Consider the following 20796-nt stretch of genomic DNA (forward strand, 5'->3'; position numbering starts at 1 on the left):
CCCTATTCTTGCAACTTTGGAGTTTTTGCAGCACAATGAGTACCCACAGAAATAATAGATGGAAAAGGTTCCAGAGCCTGGTTAAGATCTTTTCGTCATATATGCTTCGAGAAGATTTCGACAGCCTAGATAGGTATTTAGGTACCTATTTCTAGATAGGTAGTTTACTACCTCTCAATAGAGGACATTATAGGTAGAAGCAACGATTAGTTTACATTCCGTACTTACATGAAAAAGACATAAACTCATATATTCATTTTTCTCATTTCATTCTAATTCAGTTAAGCAAAGTGTACTCACCGGACTTTGTCTAAAAAATTTTAAGATTTCTGATCCGTCTTACCTAGAAGCCGAAATTAAATACTTATATAACCATTTTTTGGGTTTAGGTTATCCCTCGGGGTTCATTGAAAAAGCATACATCAAAGGTAAAGGCATCTTTACACTAAAACTGAAAGACGCCTTTGGAATCCTGATAAGAAAACGGTTTTGAAAGGGCCTTATAACCCATTTTTAAGTAAATTGACCCGTAACATAGCGGATACAAAACATAAAATAGTTTTCAATTACCCAAATACAATTAGGGAAATGATTAGTAACAATAGAATAGAAGAGGATAGTAATCCGGGAGGCATTTATATATTCCTTTGTAGAGATCGTAATGAAGTCTATGTGGGGAAACCAGGGCGTAAACCGGAGATCTGAATTGAAGACCATAAGAAAGTGTGTAAAATTATGACTGGTAACAGTGCTGTAGCAAACCATAGTTGTGAAAAAGATCGAAATATTGACTTTAAGATATGTGAAATAATCTATAAATGGAATAATATTAGAACTAGAAGAATAGTGGAAGGGGCTCTAATAAATACTCTGAATACTTTTGCTGGCAACAAAAGCTTTACTTCGGAGGATAGCTTTACTAGGAGGTTATTTTGAGGTTATCTTGAGATGATTTTGGGGCTTTTAGTGTCCCCACGGCTCGGTCCTCGACTAGGCCTCCACCCCCAGGAAGCAGCCTGTGACAGCTGACTAACACCCAGGTACCTATTTTACTGCTAGGTAACAGGGGCATAGGGTGAAAGAAACTCTGCCCATTGTTTCTCGCCAGCGCCCGGGATCGAACCCGGGACCACAGGATCACAAATCCAGCGTGCTGTCCGCTCGGCCGACCGGCTCCTCGGAAAATAATTCTTTTGAGTAAATTGAAACTAGATCTCAAAAATGGATGATTGAAAGCAGTCCCATTAGCCACGTTCCTTGTGGGTATGGAGAGTGTTATTAGGGATAGCATTCAGATGAACACCTTTATTAATAACAACTTCAGTTCCCAGAATAGCAGGATTACAGAAAGGTCACATGACCATACTTCTGTAGAAGGCATTACTGCAGGCACTAGTCCTACAGCCCAGGTGAATGGAAATGTTTATTTCTATGGAATTTTATTGTTGTTTTAGATTTATCTACTCAGAACGAAATGTCCATGTAGCATGGGTTATAGTGAGCCCGTAATTGAGCTCGGCTATTTATAATAACCTTGTTACTGTAATATTTGGGTCAAAGTTGTAAAAGGAGGTAGGGTTTCCTCCTTTTCTCCCGTTTCTTTTCCGTTTTTGAATTAAAACACTGCTTTAGTCTTGTTCTAATAACATTATCTTGGTGATGGATATAAATGCACAGTGTTCACTAGTGTGTCCCATTCTTCAACTGCTTTTCTTACCATTCTAGTCACTGTAGATTTTGCATCTAATGCAGCTGCCCATATTGGATGAATGTTGAGTTTGATGCGCAGGACTTCAGTTGCTTCACATTCCAGTAAGTAGTGCAATAGTGGCGCCTCTGCATCTGTTCCACAGATATGACACTCTTTAACTATTGGGTTTATTACCTCCCAGCAACACTTGTAACCAAGTCTGAGTCTGTGTATGGCTACTGCAATGTCTCTGGGTATCTTTTTGCCAGGCTTGAAAGAGTAGTACCCAGTGGCTTGTTCGCACCACGTCGCAGTGGATCTTCCTTCCGCTACTTTGGCTCGGTGGCAACTCTTGATAGTTGGGAGTATTTTCTTTTTGATTTCTTCTTTAATCTGTGAAAAACATGGAGGTATTTTAACCTGCACAAAAGATAGCGCAGTGGTATTTTTTGCTAGTGAGTCTGTCGTTTCATTACCATCTTTGCCAATGTGACTTGGTATCCAATTTAGGGTGATTGACAGCCCTAGATGCTGTGCTTCTTTTCCTATGTGTTGGACTTCTGTGATGAGTTGTATAATATCTAAGTGCTGGCTGGATAACAACGCCATGAGTGAAGATTTAGAGTAGGTATGAATGATGATATCTTTTAAATTATTCTCAGTTGTATTATTTATGGCCTCTTACAGGGCATATAATTCTGTTTTTAATGTTGAGCACCCACTGTTCATGCTCCAGTATGCTTCATGGTTGTTAGTGTTGTTAGTGTAACTGCTGCCCCAACAGAATCTCTTTCTTGATCAACTGATCCATCTGTGAAGACGGAAGTGATGTTGGTCTTGAGATGTTTTCCATTTGTTGTTCTATGATTACATGGCGCCTCTGCGAGTCACATGCTGATTTTCTGGCCGGTAATCTTTCAATGATTATCTTTAGACTCGATTCTTCCCATGGAGGAGGCTGCCGAAAGTGTTAATATGGGCTATCTTCTCATAGGTCCATGTCAAGTCCCTTTCTCTAGAATCTTCACTAGATTATCCGACCATGTACTTGTTCTATATTAAAAGTTTCTGTGGAGCGATTTATGTATGCTATTTTTGATTGACAGTCTAGTCATGGTTCCACCAATGTTTGCTGTTATGGTGGCTATTCTTTGTTTGATCCTGTTTTCTAAGGCTGGTAAGTTGGTTTCCATTCTTAGACTCTCTTGTTGCGTCCATATAGGTGCTCCCAACATTGTTCTAACGGCATCATTTTGAGACACTTCCAGTTTCTCCCATTGGGTTATCACTGAGGGATGAAGAGCAGGATCAGCAGGATGAGTGACCTAACTGCTTGAACGTAGTACTCTATTTAGTTCTGGAAGAGATGCACCAGTCTCTAAGACCTGTCAGGGAGTGCAAAGCTGAGTTTCTGGCTTTACAACAGTGATGAAGATCTTCTATTTCTTGAGTGAATTTCAACTGGCTGTCTATTATGACTCCAAGATATTGAAATGAGGTAACCCACTTAATTTTGTGTCCTTATATTGCGAGACTGATGTCTTGAGTTCTCATTTTAACAGCCAATGCTTTGGTTTTGTTGCTGTTTATTTTCACTGCTATGCCTTCTGCTTCCCTGCTGATGATGTCTAGTCATTTTTATGCATGGTTCCTGGCGCCTTTTCCATTGATGATGACCACAAAGTCATTTGCATAGTTAAACAGTTTGGCTTTTGGTAACTTGAGCTTCATAAATTGCTTCATAGCAGTTGAAGCGGAAGGGGCTTAGCTTCTTGGTTAAGCAGACAATCTTTGGCAAAGGCAAGAGCGTGTCCTTTGATTTCCTTAACTACCAGGCAGCACAGTGTAGCTGGAGCATTGGCTAGCTTGGAGGCTTTTTCTACGTCCAGAAAAATAAGGATTTCTGGTTTGCCATTGATTTCATCCGAGAGGGAGGTAAGACAGTCTGTGGTTCCAACACCTTTTCTGTAAGCAAACATATTTTGGTGCAGTAGTTTGGCTTTACATTAAATTCGATTAAGAGCCATTCATTCTGCAGTTTTGGCAGGACAACTTGTTAATGAGATGGGTCTTGGATTTCCTGGGTCTTTGGGTTTTGGAATGGGAACTATAATCGCACTGTTCCAAGAGAGTGGTCGAGTTCTTGTCACCCATACTCTGTTGATGAGATTCAAGAAGGCTTTTTCACCCGTTTCCCTGATCTAGCTTGGCACACCACTCGAGCCATTTTTCTTATTTTTCTTCTCTGATTATTGCTGTTTCTTCATGCAAATAATCTAGGACAGCTCTAAGAAGTTCCAGAATTGCTTGGGTTCTGTCTCTTTTGAAATTCTTTTCGTGCACAAAAGAATAGCCTATTATATAGTTCTTTGATCCTATGACAGTAATACCAATGGTCTTTATGTTGTTGGGTAATTGTTTTCTTCTTGAGGATGGAGTGATTTGCTGCTCTGTGTATTGCATTTACTAAATCTTTTTCCGTATCTTCAGTGTTGTCAAGAGGAGTGTATATAGTTTTGGTGCCAAAAATCAAGAGATTCCTGAAATATCATTCAATATGCTGTGATAAATTCCCATCCGGGCTCAGGAGCTTGTGTAAGAAGAAAATTGTGTAAGGAATCTTTCAGAACTTTATATACCACATATGTCAAACCAATCCTGGAGTATGCGGCTTCAGCATGGACTCTATATCTAGTCAAGCATAAGACTAAACTGGAAAAGATTCATAGGTTTGCCAGACCAGACTAGTACCCGAGCTGAGAGGTATGAGCTACGAGGAGAGACTACGGGAATTAAACCTCACTTCGTTAAAAAACAGAATAGTTAGGGGGGACATAATCACAACATTCAAGATTCTCAAGGGAATTGATAGGGTAGATAAAGACAAGCTATCTAACACAAGGGGCACACGCACTAGGGGACACAGGTTAAAACTGAGTGCCCAAATGGGCCACAGAGATATTAGAAGGAAGTATTTTAGTGTCAGAGTGGTTGACAAATGGAATGCATTAGGAAGTGATGTGGTGGAGGCTGACTCCATACACAGTTTGAAGTGTAGATATGATAGAGCCCAATAGGCTCAGGAACCTGTACACCTGTTGATTGACGGTTGAGAGGCGGGACCAAAGAGCCAGAGCTCAACCCCCGAAAGCACAATTAGGTGAGTACAATTAGGTGAGTACAATTAGGTGAGTTATGTATTGTATGTGACTTAATGTATTGAATTTTACGAGGTAGGAGTAGAGCTGTTTGTAAATATTTTTGATAATACTGTATAGGTAGACTAGATATTGGTCTGTAATTGTTTGTCTTCCGTATCGCGTACTTTATAAACTGGCGTTACTCGTGTTTTTGAGGATATTAGGAAAAGTATGACACTCTAGAAATTTGCCAAATAGCAGAGCTATGGATAGTGCAAGGGCATGAGAGAAAAGTGAAAGTAGTAGATACAATTGTTGGGCTAGTGGAAGGACTTACAACTAAAGAGAACTGTGCTAAATAGGATGGAAGAAGTACTAAGGAATTTTAGGAAATTACAAAGTGATGAGGAAGAGATATTATGGTTATCAAGATGAGATCTTTTAAAAGAAGACAGGAAGAAACTGGATATCGTAGAGGAAAAAGTCTAAATGAGAGCAGGAACGAAGAAGAAATCAATTTTTTCTAAACGGTGATAGAGGTAGGCAAGCATTAGGAGCTCGTATGAGCTATTTATATCCACCCAAACGTTTCTGCCCTTTCCATGAATAGTATATTTTCTTTATCGAGGGAATGAGTCTTGCATTACAGCGTTCATGATCCTTGTTCTTCCATTATTCCCGAGGACTCTTCTCTCCCTCCGTATTCCTAACATTCGGAACAATATGTGGTCCGGCCTGTCAAGAATCCTTCACAGAGATATATTAACATTTATTTCAGTTGTCTTTCTTCACTCTTTTTAATTTTGTTTGTTCAGTAGGGGACCACTAAAGTTTTGTTCAGTAGGGACCAATAAAGTTTTGTTCAGTAGGGGACCACTAAAGTTTTGTTCAGTAGGGGACCACTAAAGTTTTGTTCAGTAGGGGACCACTAAAGTTTTGTTCAGTAGGGGACCACTAAAGTTTTGTTCAGTAGGGGACCACTAAAGTTTTGTTCAGTAGGGGACCACTAAAGTTTTGTTCAGTAGGGGGACCACTAAAGTTTTGTTCAGTAGGGGACCACTAAAGTTTTGTTCAGTAGGGGACCACTAAAGTTTTGTTCAGTAGGGGACCACTAAAGTTTTGTTCAGTAGGGGACCACTAAAGTTTTGTTCAGTAGGGGACCACTAAAGTTTTGTTCAGTAGGGGACCACTAAAGTTTTGTTCAGTAGGGGACCACTAAAGTTTTGTTCAGTAGGGGACCACTAAAGTTTTGTTCAGTAGGGGACCACTAAAGTTTTCTTCAGTAGGGGACCACTAAAGTTTTGTTCAGTAGGGGACCACTAAAGTTTTGTTCAGTAGGGGACCACTAAAGTTTTGTTCAGTAGGGGACCACTAAAGTTTTGTTCAGTAGGGGACCACTAAAGTTTTGTTCAGTAGGGGACCACTAAAGTTTTGTTCAGTAGGGGACCACTAAAGTTTTGTTCAGTAGGGGACCACTAAAGTTTTGTTCAGTAGGGGACCACTAAAGTTTTGTTCAGTAGGGGACCACTAAAGTTTTGTTCAGTAGGGGACCAATAAAGTTTCATTTGTCCAAGGTTTGTGACATGTGTTGGCATTAAATAATAATAATGAAGTAAGATCATAAATTTTGTGAGGGTCTAACCTATTCCATAATTTATTATTTTCAAACCAGTTTGAAAGTTTAATTGGAATGATGTAATGTGTACATATTCAACAGGTATACGACGGCAGCAGAGCTGAACAGTTTACCAGTGTGGGGCAAGGTAAACTGGTATGGTGGCGGAGGCTACGTCATCCACCTGCGGGCCAGCACAGACGCCATCATGGCCAAGCTGAAGCAACTACACACTTACCAATGGATTGACCACAGGACACGCGCTCTTCTGATTGAGTTTTCTGTATATAACGCACAGGTTCGGGACCAATATTATCTCTTTTTGATGACCGTCTCATTAATTAATGGTGCATAACACCTGCACTTGACCTCATTCTCCGAATGTGTGGTTTTTCCAATTTTAATTGTTTTCAGTAATCAGTTAAGTTTTCCCTAGAATGAACGATTTTTGCCTGGATAATCTTTTTTACAGAAAAGGGCCGAAAAGTTCAAATCCCTATGTACCCTAACCTAATATTTGATCATCAAACAGAAGCTCAGTGCAAGCTTTAAAGCCCATTGTGAATGTACTAGGATGTTCCGCGGAAACGATAGGAAAGCAGCTCAGGAGATTACGGGGACAAGAACCATCAATGGATATACTGTATAACCCGCGAGGAGACTGTAAAGGTTTGGATAACAATGCCATGGGGTAGCCTTTGTCCTTTGACACATGAATTAGGTTACATAACGAATAATGACTATGAAATGAGTGGCATTATAAATAAGTACGTTGTCTCCATATTTATTAGAGAAGAACTTTACATTTTACCAACATCTGAGCAAATGTACATGAAGAAAGTGAAGAACAGGTAGAATAGTTTACATATTACCTGTGGCCTCCTTACCAAGAGGTTAGAAGTTAGTAAGGAGTTGCAGTAAGTTGGAGTTGGAGTAAGGAGTAAGGTAAGGAGTTGACCTCCTTAACAGGAGGTAAACCTGGGAGAAAGTTGCCAAACAGATAGAAGAGTTAACGCCAAACAACTGCCAGGAGCATAGTCTTTCCCAGGGTCCTAAACGAGTGTAAAGACAAGCTAAGCACGCTTTTGACTCATATATTTAATAAATCATTACAGTCGAACAAATTTCTGAAATTGAGAAGAGATACAAATGTTGTACCAATGTATAAGAACGGTAACAAGTCACGTGTCTCAAACTATCGGTCAGTTTGTTTAACATTTGAGCTTTGAGCTTTGATGTCCAAAGAGGTTGGAGAAGATGTGGGAGGAAGAAGGATGGCGCGGTGAAATTCTTGGAAGAAGATCTAGATGTGGAGAGAGGGAGCTTGAAAGTTTGGTGGCCTGTCCACCTTGGATTGGAGATGTTTTTTTCGGTCAAAGCCATCAGCTTGAGTTCTTCTTAAGCGGCGGGAGGCTAGTGGTGAGGCGGTGTGATGTCGTCCTGGTTCACTTGAGGTGTTCTGTCTGGCTTGGAGGAGGCGTCTTCCTTATTGAGGTGGTGAGAGGTAAGTTTACTGTTGCTGGAAGGTTGGTGGCACAGTCTGGAAGGTTGTGGGCACAGTCTAGAGGGTTGGTGGCATAGTCTGGAAGGTTGTGGGCACAGTCTAGAGGGTTGGTGGCACAGTCTGGAAGGTTGTGGGCACAGTCTAGAGGGTTGGTGGCACAGTCTGAAAGGTTGAGGGCACAGTCTGGAAGGAACCACAGCAGTGTGTGAAACATCTGTGGTTCCTTGTCTGTGCTGCCATCATGCAGACTCCAGCTCAACAGAGTTAATGGTGTCCTTGCTTGACTGCTAGGAATGTGTATGATCTCACAACTGTAATTATATGTTTTGTGTATAATATGTAATTATTATTATGTATGTCAAATAGTTGTGTATTTTTGAATTAGGAAATATAGTATATTGAATAAGGGGCAACTGAGGAAGGGTCAAGCAAACGAAATCTGTATATTACAATCTGGGATTTAGGCAGCTGTCTGTCTCGACATGCAGCTGTCTGTCTCGACATGCAGCTGTCTGTCTCGACATGCAGCTGTCTGTCTCGACATGCAGCTGTCTGTCTCGACATGCAGCTGTCTGTCTCGACATGCAGCTGTCTGTCTCGACATGCAGCTGTCTGTCTCGACATGCAGCTGTCTGTCTCGACATGCAGCTGTCTGTCTCGACATGCAGCTGTCTGTCTCGACATGCAGCTGTCTGTCTCGACATGCAGCTGTCTGTCTCGACATGCAGCTGTCTGTCTCGACATGCAGCTGTCTGTCTCGACATGCAGCTGTCTGTCTCGACATGCAGCTGTCTGTCTCGACATGCAGCTGTCTGTCTCGACATGCAGCTGTCTGTCTCGACATGCAGCTGTCTGTCTCGACATGCAGCTGTCTGTCTCGACATGCAGCTGTCTGTCTCGACATGCAGCTGTCTGTCTCGACATGCAGCTGTCTGTCTCGACATGCAGCTGTCTGTCTCGACATGCAGCTGTCTGTCTCGACATGCAGCTGTCTGTCTCGACATGCAGCTGTCTGTCTCGACATGCAGCTGTCTGTCTCGACATGCAGCTGTCTGTCTCGACATGCAGCTGTCTGTCTCGACATGCAGCTGTCTGTCTCGACATGCAGCTGTCTGTCTCGACATGCCGCTGTCTGTCTCGACATGCAGCTGTCTGTCTCGACATGCAGCTGTCTGTCTCGACATGTTGCTGTCTGTCTCGACATGCCGCTATCTGTCTCGACATGCAGCTGTCTGTCTCGGCATGTTGCTGTCTGTCTCTACATGCCGCTGTCTGTCTCGACATGCAGCTGTCTGTCTCGGCATGTTGCTGTCTGTCTCTACATGCCGCTGTCTGTCTCGACATGCAGCTGTCTGTCTCGGCATGTTGCTGTCTGTCTCGACATGTTGCTGTCTGTCTCAGCATGCCGCTGTCTGTCTCGACATGTTGCTGTCTGTCTCGACATGTTGCTGTCTGTCTCAGCATGCCGCTGTCTGTCTCGACATGTTGCTGTCTGTCTCGACATGTTGCTGTCTGTCTCAGCATGCCGCTGTCTGTCTCGGCATGTTGCTGTCTGTCTCCACATGCAGCTGTCTGTCTCGGCATGTTGCTGTCTGTCTCGACATGCAGCTGTCTGTATCGACATGCAGCTGTCTGTCTCGACATGCAGCTGTCTGTCTCGACATGCAGCTGTCTGTCTCGACATGCAGCTGTCTGTCTCGACATGCAGCTGTCTGTCTCGACATGCAGCTGTCTGTCTCGACATGCAGCTGTCTGTCTCGACATGCAGCTGTCTGTATGTTATTTAAGTAATTTCTTTACATCACTTTTAATAGGATTTTTTATTAATTATCTACTAAATATTTGTTCCTCATGAACCCAGCTTTAAATGGAAATAATTAATGGCTGCTTTTGTGAATGATTTTTATACTGTACAATAATTACATCTTGTTTAGTTACTGAAGTCATACACTTTATTTAACCACTTACTGTAGTCATGTCCCTTGCTTAACCACTTACTGTAGTCATGTCCCTTGCTTAACCACTTACTGTAGTCATGCCCCTTGCTTAACCACTTACTGTAGTCATGCCCCTTGGTTAACCACTTACTGTAGTCATGCCCCTTGCTTAACCACTTACTGTAGTCATGCCCCTTGCTTAACCACTTACTGTAGTCATGCCCCTTGGTTAACCACTTACTGTAGTCATGCCCCTTGCTTAACCACTTACTGTAGTCATGCCCCTTGCTTAACCACTTACTGTAGTCATGCCCCTTGGTTAACCACTTACTGTAGTCATGCCCCTTGCTTAACCACTTACTGTAGTCATGCCCCTTGGTTAACCACTTACTGTAGTCATGCCCCTTGGTTAACCACTTACTGTAGTCATGCCCCTTGCTTAACCACTTACTGTAGTCATGCCCCTTGCTTAACCACTTACTGTAGTCATGCCCCTTGCTTAACCACTTACTGTAGTCATGCCCCTTGCTTAACCACTTACTGTAGTCATGCCCCTTGGTTAACCACTTACTGTAGTCATGCCCCTTGCTTAACCACTTACTGTAGTCATGTCCCTTGGTTAACCACTTACTGTAGTCATGCCCCTTGGTTAACCACTTACTGTAGTCATGTCCCTTGCTTTACCACTTACTGTAGTCATGCCCCTTGGTTAACCACTTACTGTAGTCATGCCCCTTGGTTAACCACTTACTGTAGTCATGCCCCTTGGTTAACCACTTACTGAAGTCATGTCCCTTGGTTAACCACTTACTGTAGTCATGCCCCTTGGTTAACCACTTACTGTAGTCATGCCCCTTGGTTAACCACTTACTGTAGTCATGTCCCTTGCTTTACCACTTACTGTAGTCATGCCCCTTGGTTAACCACTTACTGTAGTCATGTCCCTTGCTTAACCACTTACTGTAGTCATGCCCCTTTATTTAAACACTTAGTGAAGTCATACACTTTAGTTAACCACTTACATGCATGTCTTGCTCCTAAGTTAAACACTTCCTTTTGTCATACACTTTCAAGAGACATTTATAATTGCAAAATTTTCCCAAATTTCCATGAAGCATTTTTGTTCCATGATTACTCAGCACAGAAGTGGGTCCTGGGACGTCTTGCTAAAATATGCAGTCAATGTCATTTTTATGTAAAAGAAAGAATTGTTAGAAAATTTTATTTCAGAAAGTAATTTAAAATGACTTCTTGACCTTTTTGACCAGCAAATCAAGCAGCGATATCAGACACTAATTATCCTTCGGGATACAAAAGATCCATTAAACCGTATCAAAGTTGAATCACATGTAAATCTTGCGACCTACCGTCAGTATCATTCATAAAGGCCAGTTGATTTGCTACAGAATATTATAAAGCTTGAAACTAAAGCTTGACATGTATAAATGATTTAATAAAGCGGATGATCTGTTTTCTGAAATCACTTGAGGTGAGGACTATTTTGATGAGTGTAATTGTTGTTATGTTCTACAACACAGGTTAATCTGTTTGGGATGATTGTTATCATGGCGGAGTTCATCCCGGGGGGAGGCGTCGTCCCTTCTGGCAGGTGAGTTTAACAGCCACATTACAACCCTTCAGCTCTCATACCAATCTGTATTACAGTAATATGACGTGTTACTAAATCTGTATTACAGTAATATGACGTGTTACTAAATCTGTATTACAGTAATATAAAGTGACAATCCATCTCTCTAATTCTAAATATATTTTCATAACAAATCGCTAATACTGTATGTGATTTACAGTCCTGAAAGTTTTCCCCTCATTTCTTTATCTGTTCTTCATTTCTTTCTCTGTTCTCCAGGTTTGACGGAATAAGTCTCATCGAACCCGGAAACACTTTTGGATCGTTCATCATCGCGTGTCAGGTGGTGTTCTGCCTGTTCATCTTGTACTTCACGGGGCGTGAGATCTATCGCATATGTAAGCAGAAATGTGACTACCTCACAAACTATTGGTCGTATGCTGAGATCTCCATAATACTGGCCAGCTACGCCACTATCATCATCTACATTCTCAGGTGACGACACTGGTTTTCCTTCTTATAATACTCCTTAACATTTATCTGTAGCCCGCATGTCATTTTTTCCTCCAATTACATTGGTCAAGGTGTGGAAAGCTGGAGCAGTCTCCGTACCCACATGGTCCAGCCTGGTGGGTAGTGTGTGCTCTACTCTATACATGGTCCAGCCTGGTGGGTAGTGTGTGCTCTACTCTATACATGGTCCAGCCTGGTGGGTAGTGTGTGCTTTACTCTATACATGGTCCAGCCTGATGGGTAGTGTGTGCTTTACTCTATACATGGTCCAGCCTGGTGGGTAGTGTGTGCTTTACTCTATACATGGTCCAGCCTGATGGGTAGTGTGTGCTCTACTCTATACATGGTCCAGCCTGGTGGGTAGTGTGTGCTTTACTCTATACATGGTCCAGCCTGATGGGTAGTGTGTGCTTTACTCTATACATGGTCCAGCCTGATGGGTAGTGTTTGCTCTACTCTATACATGGTCCAGCCTGGTGGGTTGTGTGTGCTTTACTCTATACATGGTCCAGCCTGGTAGGTAGTGTGTACTTTACTCTTAACGTGGTTCTGCCTGGTGAGTACTGTGTACTTTACTCTTCACATGGTCCAGCATGATGAGTATTGTGTACTCTCCACATGGTCCAGGCTGGTGAGTACTGTGTACTTTACTCTCCACATGGTCCAACCGAGTGAGTACTGTGTACTTTACTCTCCACATGGGCCAGCCTGGTGAGTACTGTGTACTTTACTCTCCACATGGGCCAGCCTGGTGAGTACTGTGTACTCTCCACATGGGCCAGCCTGGTGAGTACTGTGTACTCCCCACATGGGCCAGCCTGGTGAGTACTGTGTACTTTACTCAATACATGGTCTAACCTGGTGAGTACTATGTACTCCCCACGTGGGCCAGCCTGGTGAGTACTTTGTACTCTCCACGTGGTCCAGCCTGGTGAGTACTGTGTACTTCCCACGTGGGCCAGCCTGGTGAGTACTGTGTACTCCCCACGTGGGCCAGCCTGGTGAGTACTGTGTACTCCCCACGTGGGCCAGCCTGGTGAGTACTGTGTACTCCCCACGTGGGCCAGCCTGGTGAGTACTGTGTACTCTCCACGTGGGCCAGCCTGGTGAGTACTGTGTACTCTCCACGTGGGCCAGCCTGGTGAGTACTGTGTACTCTCCACATGGGCCAGCCTGGTGAGTACTGTGTACTCTCCACATGGGCCAGCCTGGTGAGTACTATGTACTCCCCACGTGGTCCAGCCTGGTGAGTACTGTGTACTCCCCACGTGGGCCAGCCTGGTGAGTACTGTGTACTCTCCACGTGGGCCAGCCTGGTGAGTACTGTGTACTCTCCACGTGGGCCAGCCTGGTGAGTACTGTGTACTCCCCACGTGGTCCAGCCTGGTGAGTACTGTGTACTCCCCACGTGGGCCAGCCTGGTGAGTACTGTGTACTCCCCACATGGTCCAACCGAGTGAGTACTCTGTACTTTACTCTCCACATGGGCCAGCCTGGTGAGTACTGTGTACTTTACTCTCCACATGGGCCAGCCTGGTGAGTACTATGTACTCCCCACGTGGTCCAGCCTGGTGAGTACTGTGTACTCTCCACGTGGGCCTGCCTGGTGAGTACTGTGTACTCTCCACATGGGCCAGCCTGGTGAGTACTGTGTACTCTCCACATGGTCCAGCCTGGTGAGTACTGTGTACTCTCCACATGGGCCAGCCTGGTGAGTACTGTGTACTCTCCACATGGGCCAGCCTGGTGAGTACTGTGTACTCTCCACATGGGCCAGCCTGGTGAGTACTGTGAACTCCCCACATGGGCCAGCCTAGTGAGTACTGTGTACTCTCCACGTGGGCCTGCCTGGTGAGTACTGTGTACTCTCCACATGGGCCAGCCTGGTGAGTACTGTGAACTCCCCACATGGGCCAGCCTGGTGAGTACTGTGTACTCCCCACATGGTCCAGCCTCGTGCCTGCGTGATGCCTTGCTTGCCTCATCAATACCAGCTCCATATTTCTCTTTTCAACAGATACTTCAACATAAACGCTGCCCTGGATGAGTTCAATAGAACGTACGGCAACGGGTACGTGAGGATGCAGTATGCAGCACGCATCAACGAGGTGTACGGCTACTTGGTCGCTTTCATTGTCTTTGTCGGAACAATCAAGTTTATCAGGCTTCTGAGGTTCAACAAGACTATAGGTGAGGTTGTGTGTTCATTCCGATAGCATCTTAGACATAATGGTAGAGCCAGGGCATTATTGGATTTTAATTCATTAAATTTAATTCAAGAATTTAAATCCAGGAATTAATGGATTCTAATTCTTATCATTAGGAACTAAATAATAGAATTGGCTTGGAAATAATTCCAAGCCAATTCTTGCCTTGCAATTAATTTTTTTTATCATTATCTAGCTTTACCCGGCCCGGTAAAGAGGTTTTGAAGATTTCCCACACATGAAAAACACAGTTTAAAAAAGAAACATGTTTATTCCCTGTCACAGACGTGACATCTATATAGTATGTATATAAAACCCGCGCGGATGCGAATGGAACATTGTGTGAAAATTAAAGGCAATTTTGCAGTAAAAAAGCAGTGAAGAATTTTCGGAGATCAGCGATTTTGAACAAACGAACATTTACATTTTTATTCTAATGTTGAAATAGGCTTCATCCGTAGGGTTACGGCAGCCATCTTGGAGGTGTCAGTTCTCTTGATTGAGAGGTTCATGTATTTTATTTGTATAAATATCCTTTATTTATTTATCCAGGCAATTATATATATATAGCCGTTATGTAAACATTTTATCACTGCAATATATATTTTTTTGTTATGCATATGCCTTATCATTATGTATGTGCCATATGTGTCGTTTATTTATTACTGGATGGGTTATCCCTTTCCGCCTGGGTCTCACTCCCACCTTCCCTATCTCTTTCCCTCTGCTCCTCCTCTGCTCTTCTTCCCACTCCACACTCTCTCATTACTCTTTTCCTGCTCACTCTCTCCCCCCTCCCATTCCATTTCTACCCGCCTTCCCCCTTCTATCTCCGCTTTCTCACCTCTGCCCCATTCTATTTCCCCCATCTCCCCTATCTCTATATTCACCTCCTCTTCTCCTCCCCATCCACCTTCACCCCAACAGGTTGTGACGTTACATAACCAGAGTAGGGGGGGGGTAGTAATGTTTCAGCATGAACATCAATAAACAGTCCCCGGGGTGTTGTGGTTAAGACACTCGCCTAGCGTTTCTCGAGCGCTTTGTCCTAGGTTCGTATCCTGGCCGGGGAGGATTTACTGGGGGCAAATCCTTAACTGTTGCCTCTGTTTAATTCAACAGTAAACTGAGTACCTGGTTGTTAAACGATTTTTCGGGGGGTCGTATTCCAGGGAACATAGGATTAAGGACTTGCCCGAAATGCTACGTACTCACCTAGTTGTGCTTGCGGGGGTTGAGCTTTGTCTCTTTGGTCCCGCCTCTAAACCGTCAATTAATAGGTGTACAGATTCCTGAGCCTATTGGGCTCTATCATACCTAAATTTGAAACCGTGTATGGAGTCAGCCTCCACCACATCACTTCCTAGTGCATTCCATTTGTTAACTACTCTGACGCTGAAAAAATTCTTTCTAACGTCTTTGTGGCTCATCTGGGTACTAAGTTTCCACATGTGTCCCCTTGTTCGTGTCCCACCCGTGCTTAAGAGTTTGTCTTTGTCCACCCTGTTAATTCCCCCTGAGAATTTTGTAGGTGGTGTTCATGTCTTCCCTTACTCTTCTGTTTTCCAGGGACGTGAGGTTCAGCTCCTTTAGCCTTTCTTCGCAGCTCATTCCTCTCAGTTCCGGGACGAGCCTGGTGGCATACCGCTGAATCTTCTCTAACTTTGTCTTGTGTTTAACTAGGTATGGACTCCAGGCTGGAGCTGCATATTCAAGGATTGGTCTGACATAAGTGGTGTACAGGGTCCTGAACGATTCCTTACACAAGTTTCTAAAAGCAGTTCTTATGTTGGCCAGTCTAGCATATGCCGCTGATGATATCCTTTTGATGTGGGACTCTGGGGACAGGTTCGGTGTGATATCAACCCCCATATCTTTCTCTCTATTTGACTCTTGCAGGATTTCACCTCCCAGATGGTACCTTGTGTTCAGCCTCCTGCTCCTTTCGCCTAATTTCATTATTTTACCCTTTCCTGAGTTGAACTTTAGCAGCCATTTTCTAGACCATTCCTCCAGTTTTTCCAGGTCATCCTGTAGTCTCTGTCTATTTCCCTCTGTCTTGATTCTTCTCATAATTTTTGCATCATTAGCAAACATTGAGAGGAATGAGTCTATTCCCTCTAGAAGATCGTTTACATATATTAGAAACAGGATGGGTCCAAGTACTGAGTCCTGTGGGACTCCGCTGGTGACATCTTGCCACTCTGATGTCTCCCCCTCACCGTTACTCGCTGTTTCTCGTTGCTTAAGTACTCCCTTAAGCACTGGAGCACCTTACCTTTTACTCACGTGTACTAGTGGCTGTACAAGAATGTAAGAACCCTTACATTCTGTAATGTAATGTAATGTAATATATATATATATATATATATATATATATATATATATATATATATATATATATATATATATATATATATATATATATATATATAAATAAACACAAGTCAGAGAACTATCACTTTGCCTTCCGAAAAACTAAATTCCAACTGGACTGGCAAAAGACAAAGTCGAAAAACTCTTCTCAAAAGTTAGAGTCCACAATGACTGAAAAATCAGGTAAAGTCAGGAATCTCCTCTCCAGAGATAAAGTCTACACAGGCATCAAAATATGAGAGTCCCCAAACAGTGATAAAAATTCTGTCACTTTACCACACGAGTTACAATTTGCAAATTTAGTAATAACACTTATTTAACTCTGATCATTACAATAATCTCTTTCTTATCTCACTGCTAAGAAGACAAGATATGTATTCAAATATCCCTACTGTAACATTACTCAAGAGAGCACACACAACACGTGTGAGCCCCTACAGAACCCGAGCCCAGTGAGGCAGTTCCTGGCTGCCAACCATACCTCAACTAACAGTACAAACATTGTACGTTCATATAACCTCTCTCGGAGTAGCGAAAACAAACATAAAATACACTTAAGTAAATTATACAACATTGGGACATGCCCAGATGTTCAACTACATAAAATTAACTTAATACATTATATATATATATAAATATATATATATATATATATATATATATATATATATAAATATATATATATATATATATATATATATATATATATATATATATATATATATATATAGATATGTCGTACCTAGTAGCCAGAACGCACTTCTCAGCCTACTATGCAAGGCCCGATTTGCCTAATAAGCCAAGTTTTCCTGAATTAATATATTTTCTCTAATTTTTTTCTTATGAAATGATAAAGCTACCCATTTCATTATGTATGAGGTCAATTTTTTTTTATTGGAGTTAAAATTAACGTAGATATATGACCATACCTAACCAACCCTACCTAACCTAACCTAACCTATCTTTATAGGTTAGGTTTGGTTAGGTAGCCGAAAAAGTTAGGTTAGTTTAGGTTAGGTAGGTTAGGTAGTCGAAAAACAATTAATTCAGGAAAAGTTGGCTTATTAGGCAAATTGGGCCTTGCATATTAGGCTGAGAAGTGCGTTCTGGCTACTAGGTACGACATATATATATATATATATATATATATATATATATATATATATATATATATATATATATATATATAGTCGTACCTAGTAGCCAGAACGCACTTCTCAGCCTACTATGCAAGGCTCGATTTGCCTAATAAGGCAAGTTTTCCTGAATTAATATATTTTCTCAAATTTTTTTCTTATGAAATGATAAAGCTACCCATTTCATCATGTATGAGGTCAATTTTATTTTATTGGAGTTAAAATTAACGTAGATATATGACTGAACCTAACCAACCCTACCTAACCTAACCTAACCTATCTCTATAGGTTAGGTTAGGTAGCCGAAAAAGTTAGGTTAGGTTAGGTTAGGTAGTCAAAAAATAATTAATTCATGAAAATTAGGCTTATTAGGCAAATCGGGCCTTGCATAGTAGGCAGAGAAGTGCGTTCTGGCTACTAGGTACGACATATCTATATATATATATATATATATATATATATATATATATATATATATATATATATATATATATATATATATATATATATATATAATATGCACAACAGAAACAATAAGCTACCAGCCACCGCACAGGGGCTAGCTGGTTGACACACACTCACACTCAGGCATGGAAATGGGGGGGGGGGGGAGGGAGCAGGATGTGGCAGTGGCAGCGCCGCAACTTTATTTTTATTGTTATATGCAGGACATGGGAACAAAGACAATAAAAAAATTACAGAAAAAATATAATGAAAACAAACAAAAATACAAAACCACAGGCCAGAAAGACCTACAACAAGACACAGAAACATGGCCCACAAACTTATCACACAACATACTAAATACAACACAGAAAAACACCACCTACAATGTACAAAACATAATAACCCTACACCTGAGCAAGGCGCAGAACAAAGGAAACGCATATCAGTATAAAAAATTAATTACAAATAAGAAAAGTAGCATGACAGAGAAACAAAACAAAAATACCCAAACACGGGCTACAAAAGCTGACACGTAACACTGCATATATAATTGGAGTGCGGTTTCGCGTAGTGTTGGTGTTGCGGTTGGGTTGTTGGCTGCGCGCCCGTTGACGATTTATCAGCGGGCGTTGCTGGTTACTTGTAAGGTTTTGTCGCGTGTTTGGATCATGGCTCGGTGTTTTCCCCTGGATCGCCGGCTGGCTCTGGGGTTGGAACGTCAGGTTTATAGGTACGTGTGGTGTGGACGTTACCACCCGGTTCGTCGCTCGACGTTGGTGTTAGCTGTGCGGGAGGGTGGGGTTGGTATTCCGAATGTGTTTACCAGAGCCCGGGCGCTGTTCTGGGTCTCGTTGCGTCAGGGATTGGCGATGCGTGGGGGGCTCAATGCTCTGTGTGTTTATTATTGTTCGGTTAGGTTTAGTTTTTTTGGTGGATTTCGGTGGTTGTCGGGAGGTGGCCTTCTGTACCCCTCCTGTTTACTCTTGGGCGGTAGATATTTTCAGGGCTGTCTGCCGTTGTCCGGGTTTTATGTCTCTTTCGGTTACGGCGATTTATGGGATTTTGTTTCGTCGTGTTCGGCCGCGGGTGGAGGCTTTATTCCCATCTTGGGATTGGGGGGTGGTGTGGGCGGCGGTTTTTGGCGCTGCAGCAACGGGAGTTGTTGTTTCGCGTGTTACATTTGTCATTAGCGACAAATGAACGGTTGTGCATGCTGGGTTTGCGCGCCTCTGCCGCGTGTGTCCACTGTGGGTTGCCCGAGACTCAGTTGCATGTTTTCTATTTTTGTGAGCGGTTGAGTGGTTTGCTTGATTGGTTTCGGGATGTGTTGGCCGTGGTTTGTGGGCCGGGGTATAGGGGTGAGTTTTTGCAGTTTTTGTTTTTGTCTTTTCCGCAGGGCTCTCGCCGGGTGCGGAATACGTTATGTCTTCTTATGGCTGAATATGTGTATTGTGTGTGGGTTGGTCGGAGGGAGGGTTATGGGGTTGATAGGGTTTTGGGGTTTTTGAGAGGCCGCTTGCGGTACACCTGGTGGTGGCTGCAGCGTGCTTTTCCGGGGATTTTTGCGGTTGGTTTACTGGTGCGTATGTTCGTGGGGATGCTTTTGGGTGACTGGTCGTGGGTTGGGTGGGTGGGTCTTGTTCCGGTTCGTCTTCGGTCCCCGGCCCTTCGGTGAGCCTCCTCGGCGGAGGTTGGGCTGGGTGTGTGTGTGGTTGTTTCGTTTCTGTTGTGCTTGCTCCTGTGGTTGTGTGTTTTGGTTTGGTGTGTTTGTGCGTGGGTGTGGCTTTTATTCTTTCCCTGGCTCCTGCGTGTGCCTTTTTGTTTGCTCTGTGTTAGTTGTATGCTTTGTGCCTTTTTGTGTCCCTTTTTGCTTGCCCTGTGTTAGTTGTATGCTTGTGCCTTTTTTGTGCCTTTTATGTTATTTATGGTATGTGTGCTTGTTTGCTCCTCTGTTTCTGGAGCGTGCCTCACATGTATTTTGTGTTACTCTGTGTAGGGTTTGGGGGTTATGCTTTATTCTCCTCCCCTTTTGATTATCGGGGTGTTTTGTATTACTGTCCCTGTGTTATGTGTATGTGTTTTTTTTTGTCATTACTTAATGTTCTTTGTCTCTTTCATGTGCTATGTGTTTGCTTTATGCTGATAGTGTATTGTTTATGTATTATACTTCTGTTCTTTCTTTGATTTGTGTTTGTCTTATGATTTTGTATTCTGATTTTTTATATAAATAAAAAAAAAGTAACACTGCATATGGTACATAAGCTGAAACCTAAAACAGTAATCTAAGAAGGTTACAAACACAAAACATAAATCAGGACATGAAACACGACACACAAACACACTTCACAAAGGTAATACAGAAAAACCAGCCATTTGTCACACAAGGACACATACAACGAACATACGAAGCAAAGAGGACAAATCAAGCCAGAAGGACCACACGGAAAATACAACATCAACACAGACATGCAAACAGAACCGAAACACGCAGGAACCGGTGAGTACAAAATACACAGACAGCCACACAGAGAAAACATACCGGCACATACAAGAGATTGGAACATAAAACAGAAAAATTCAGAAAACACAGAAGAAAATTAAACAAACACACTACCAGAGGCTTGATAGACCCACAACAAACAC

At 42.6% G+C, this 20796-nt stretch overlaps 1 protein-coding gene across 1 annotated transcript in view; it reads left to right on the forward strand.

The window, feature by feature from the left end:
* The window catches only part of LOC123760677 (polycystin family receptor for egg jelly), a 467012-nt gene that overhangs the window by 414589 nt on the left and 31627 nt on the right, over positions 1–20796 (forward strand). The window contains 4 exon segments of the mRNA XM_069328534.1: positions 6548–6743; positions 11425–11495; positions 11754–11969; positions 14005–14177. Of these exon segments, the coding sequence (XP_069184635.1) occupies positions 6548–6743; positions 11425–11495; positions 11754–11969; positions 14005–14177 (656 nt within the window).

This window comes from Procambarus clarkii, chromosome 21 (assembly GCF_040958095.1).
Source record: "Procambarus clarkii isolate CNS0578487 chromosome 21, FALCON_Pclarkii_2.0, whole genome shotgun sequence".
NCBI classification, from domain to species: domain Eukaryota; kingdom Metazoa; phylum Arthropoda; class Malacostraca; order Decapoda; family Cambaridae; genus Procambarus; species Procambarus clarkii.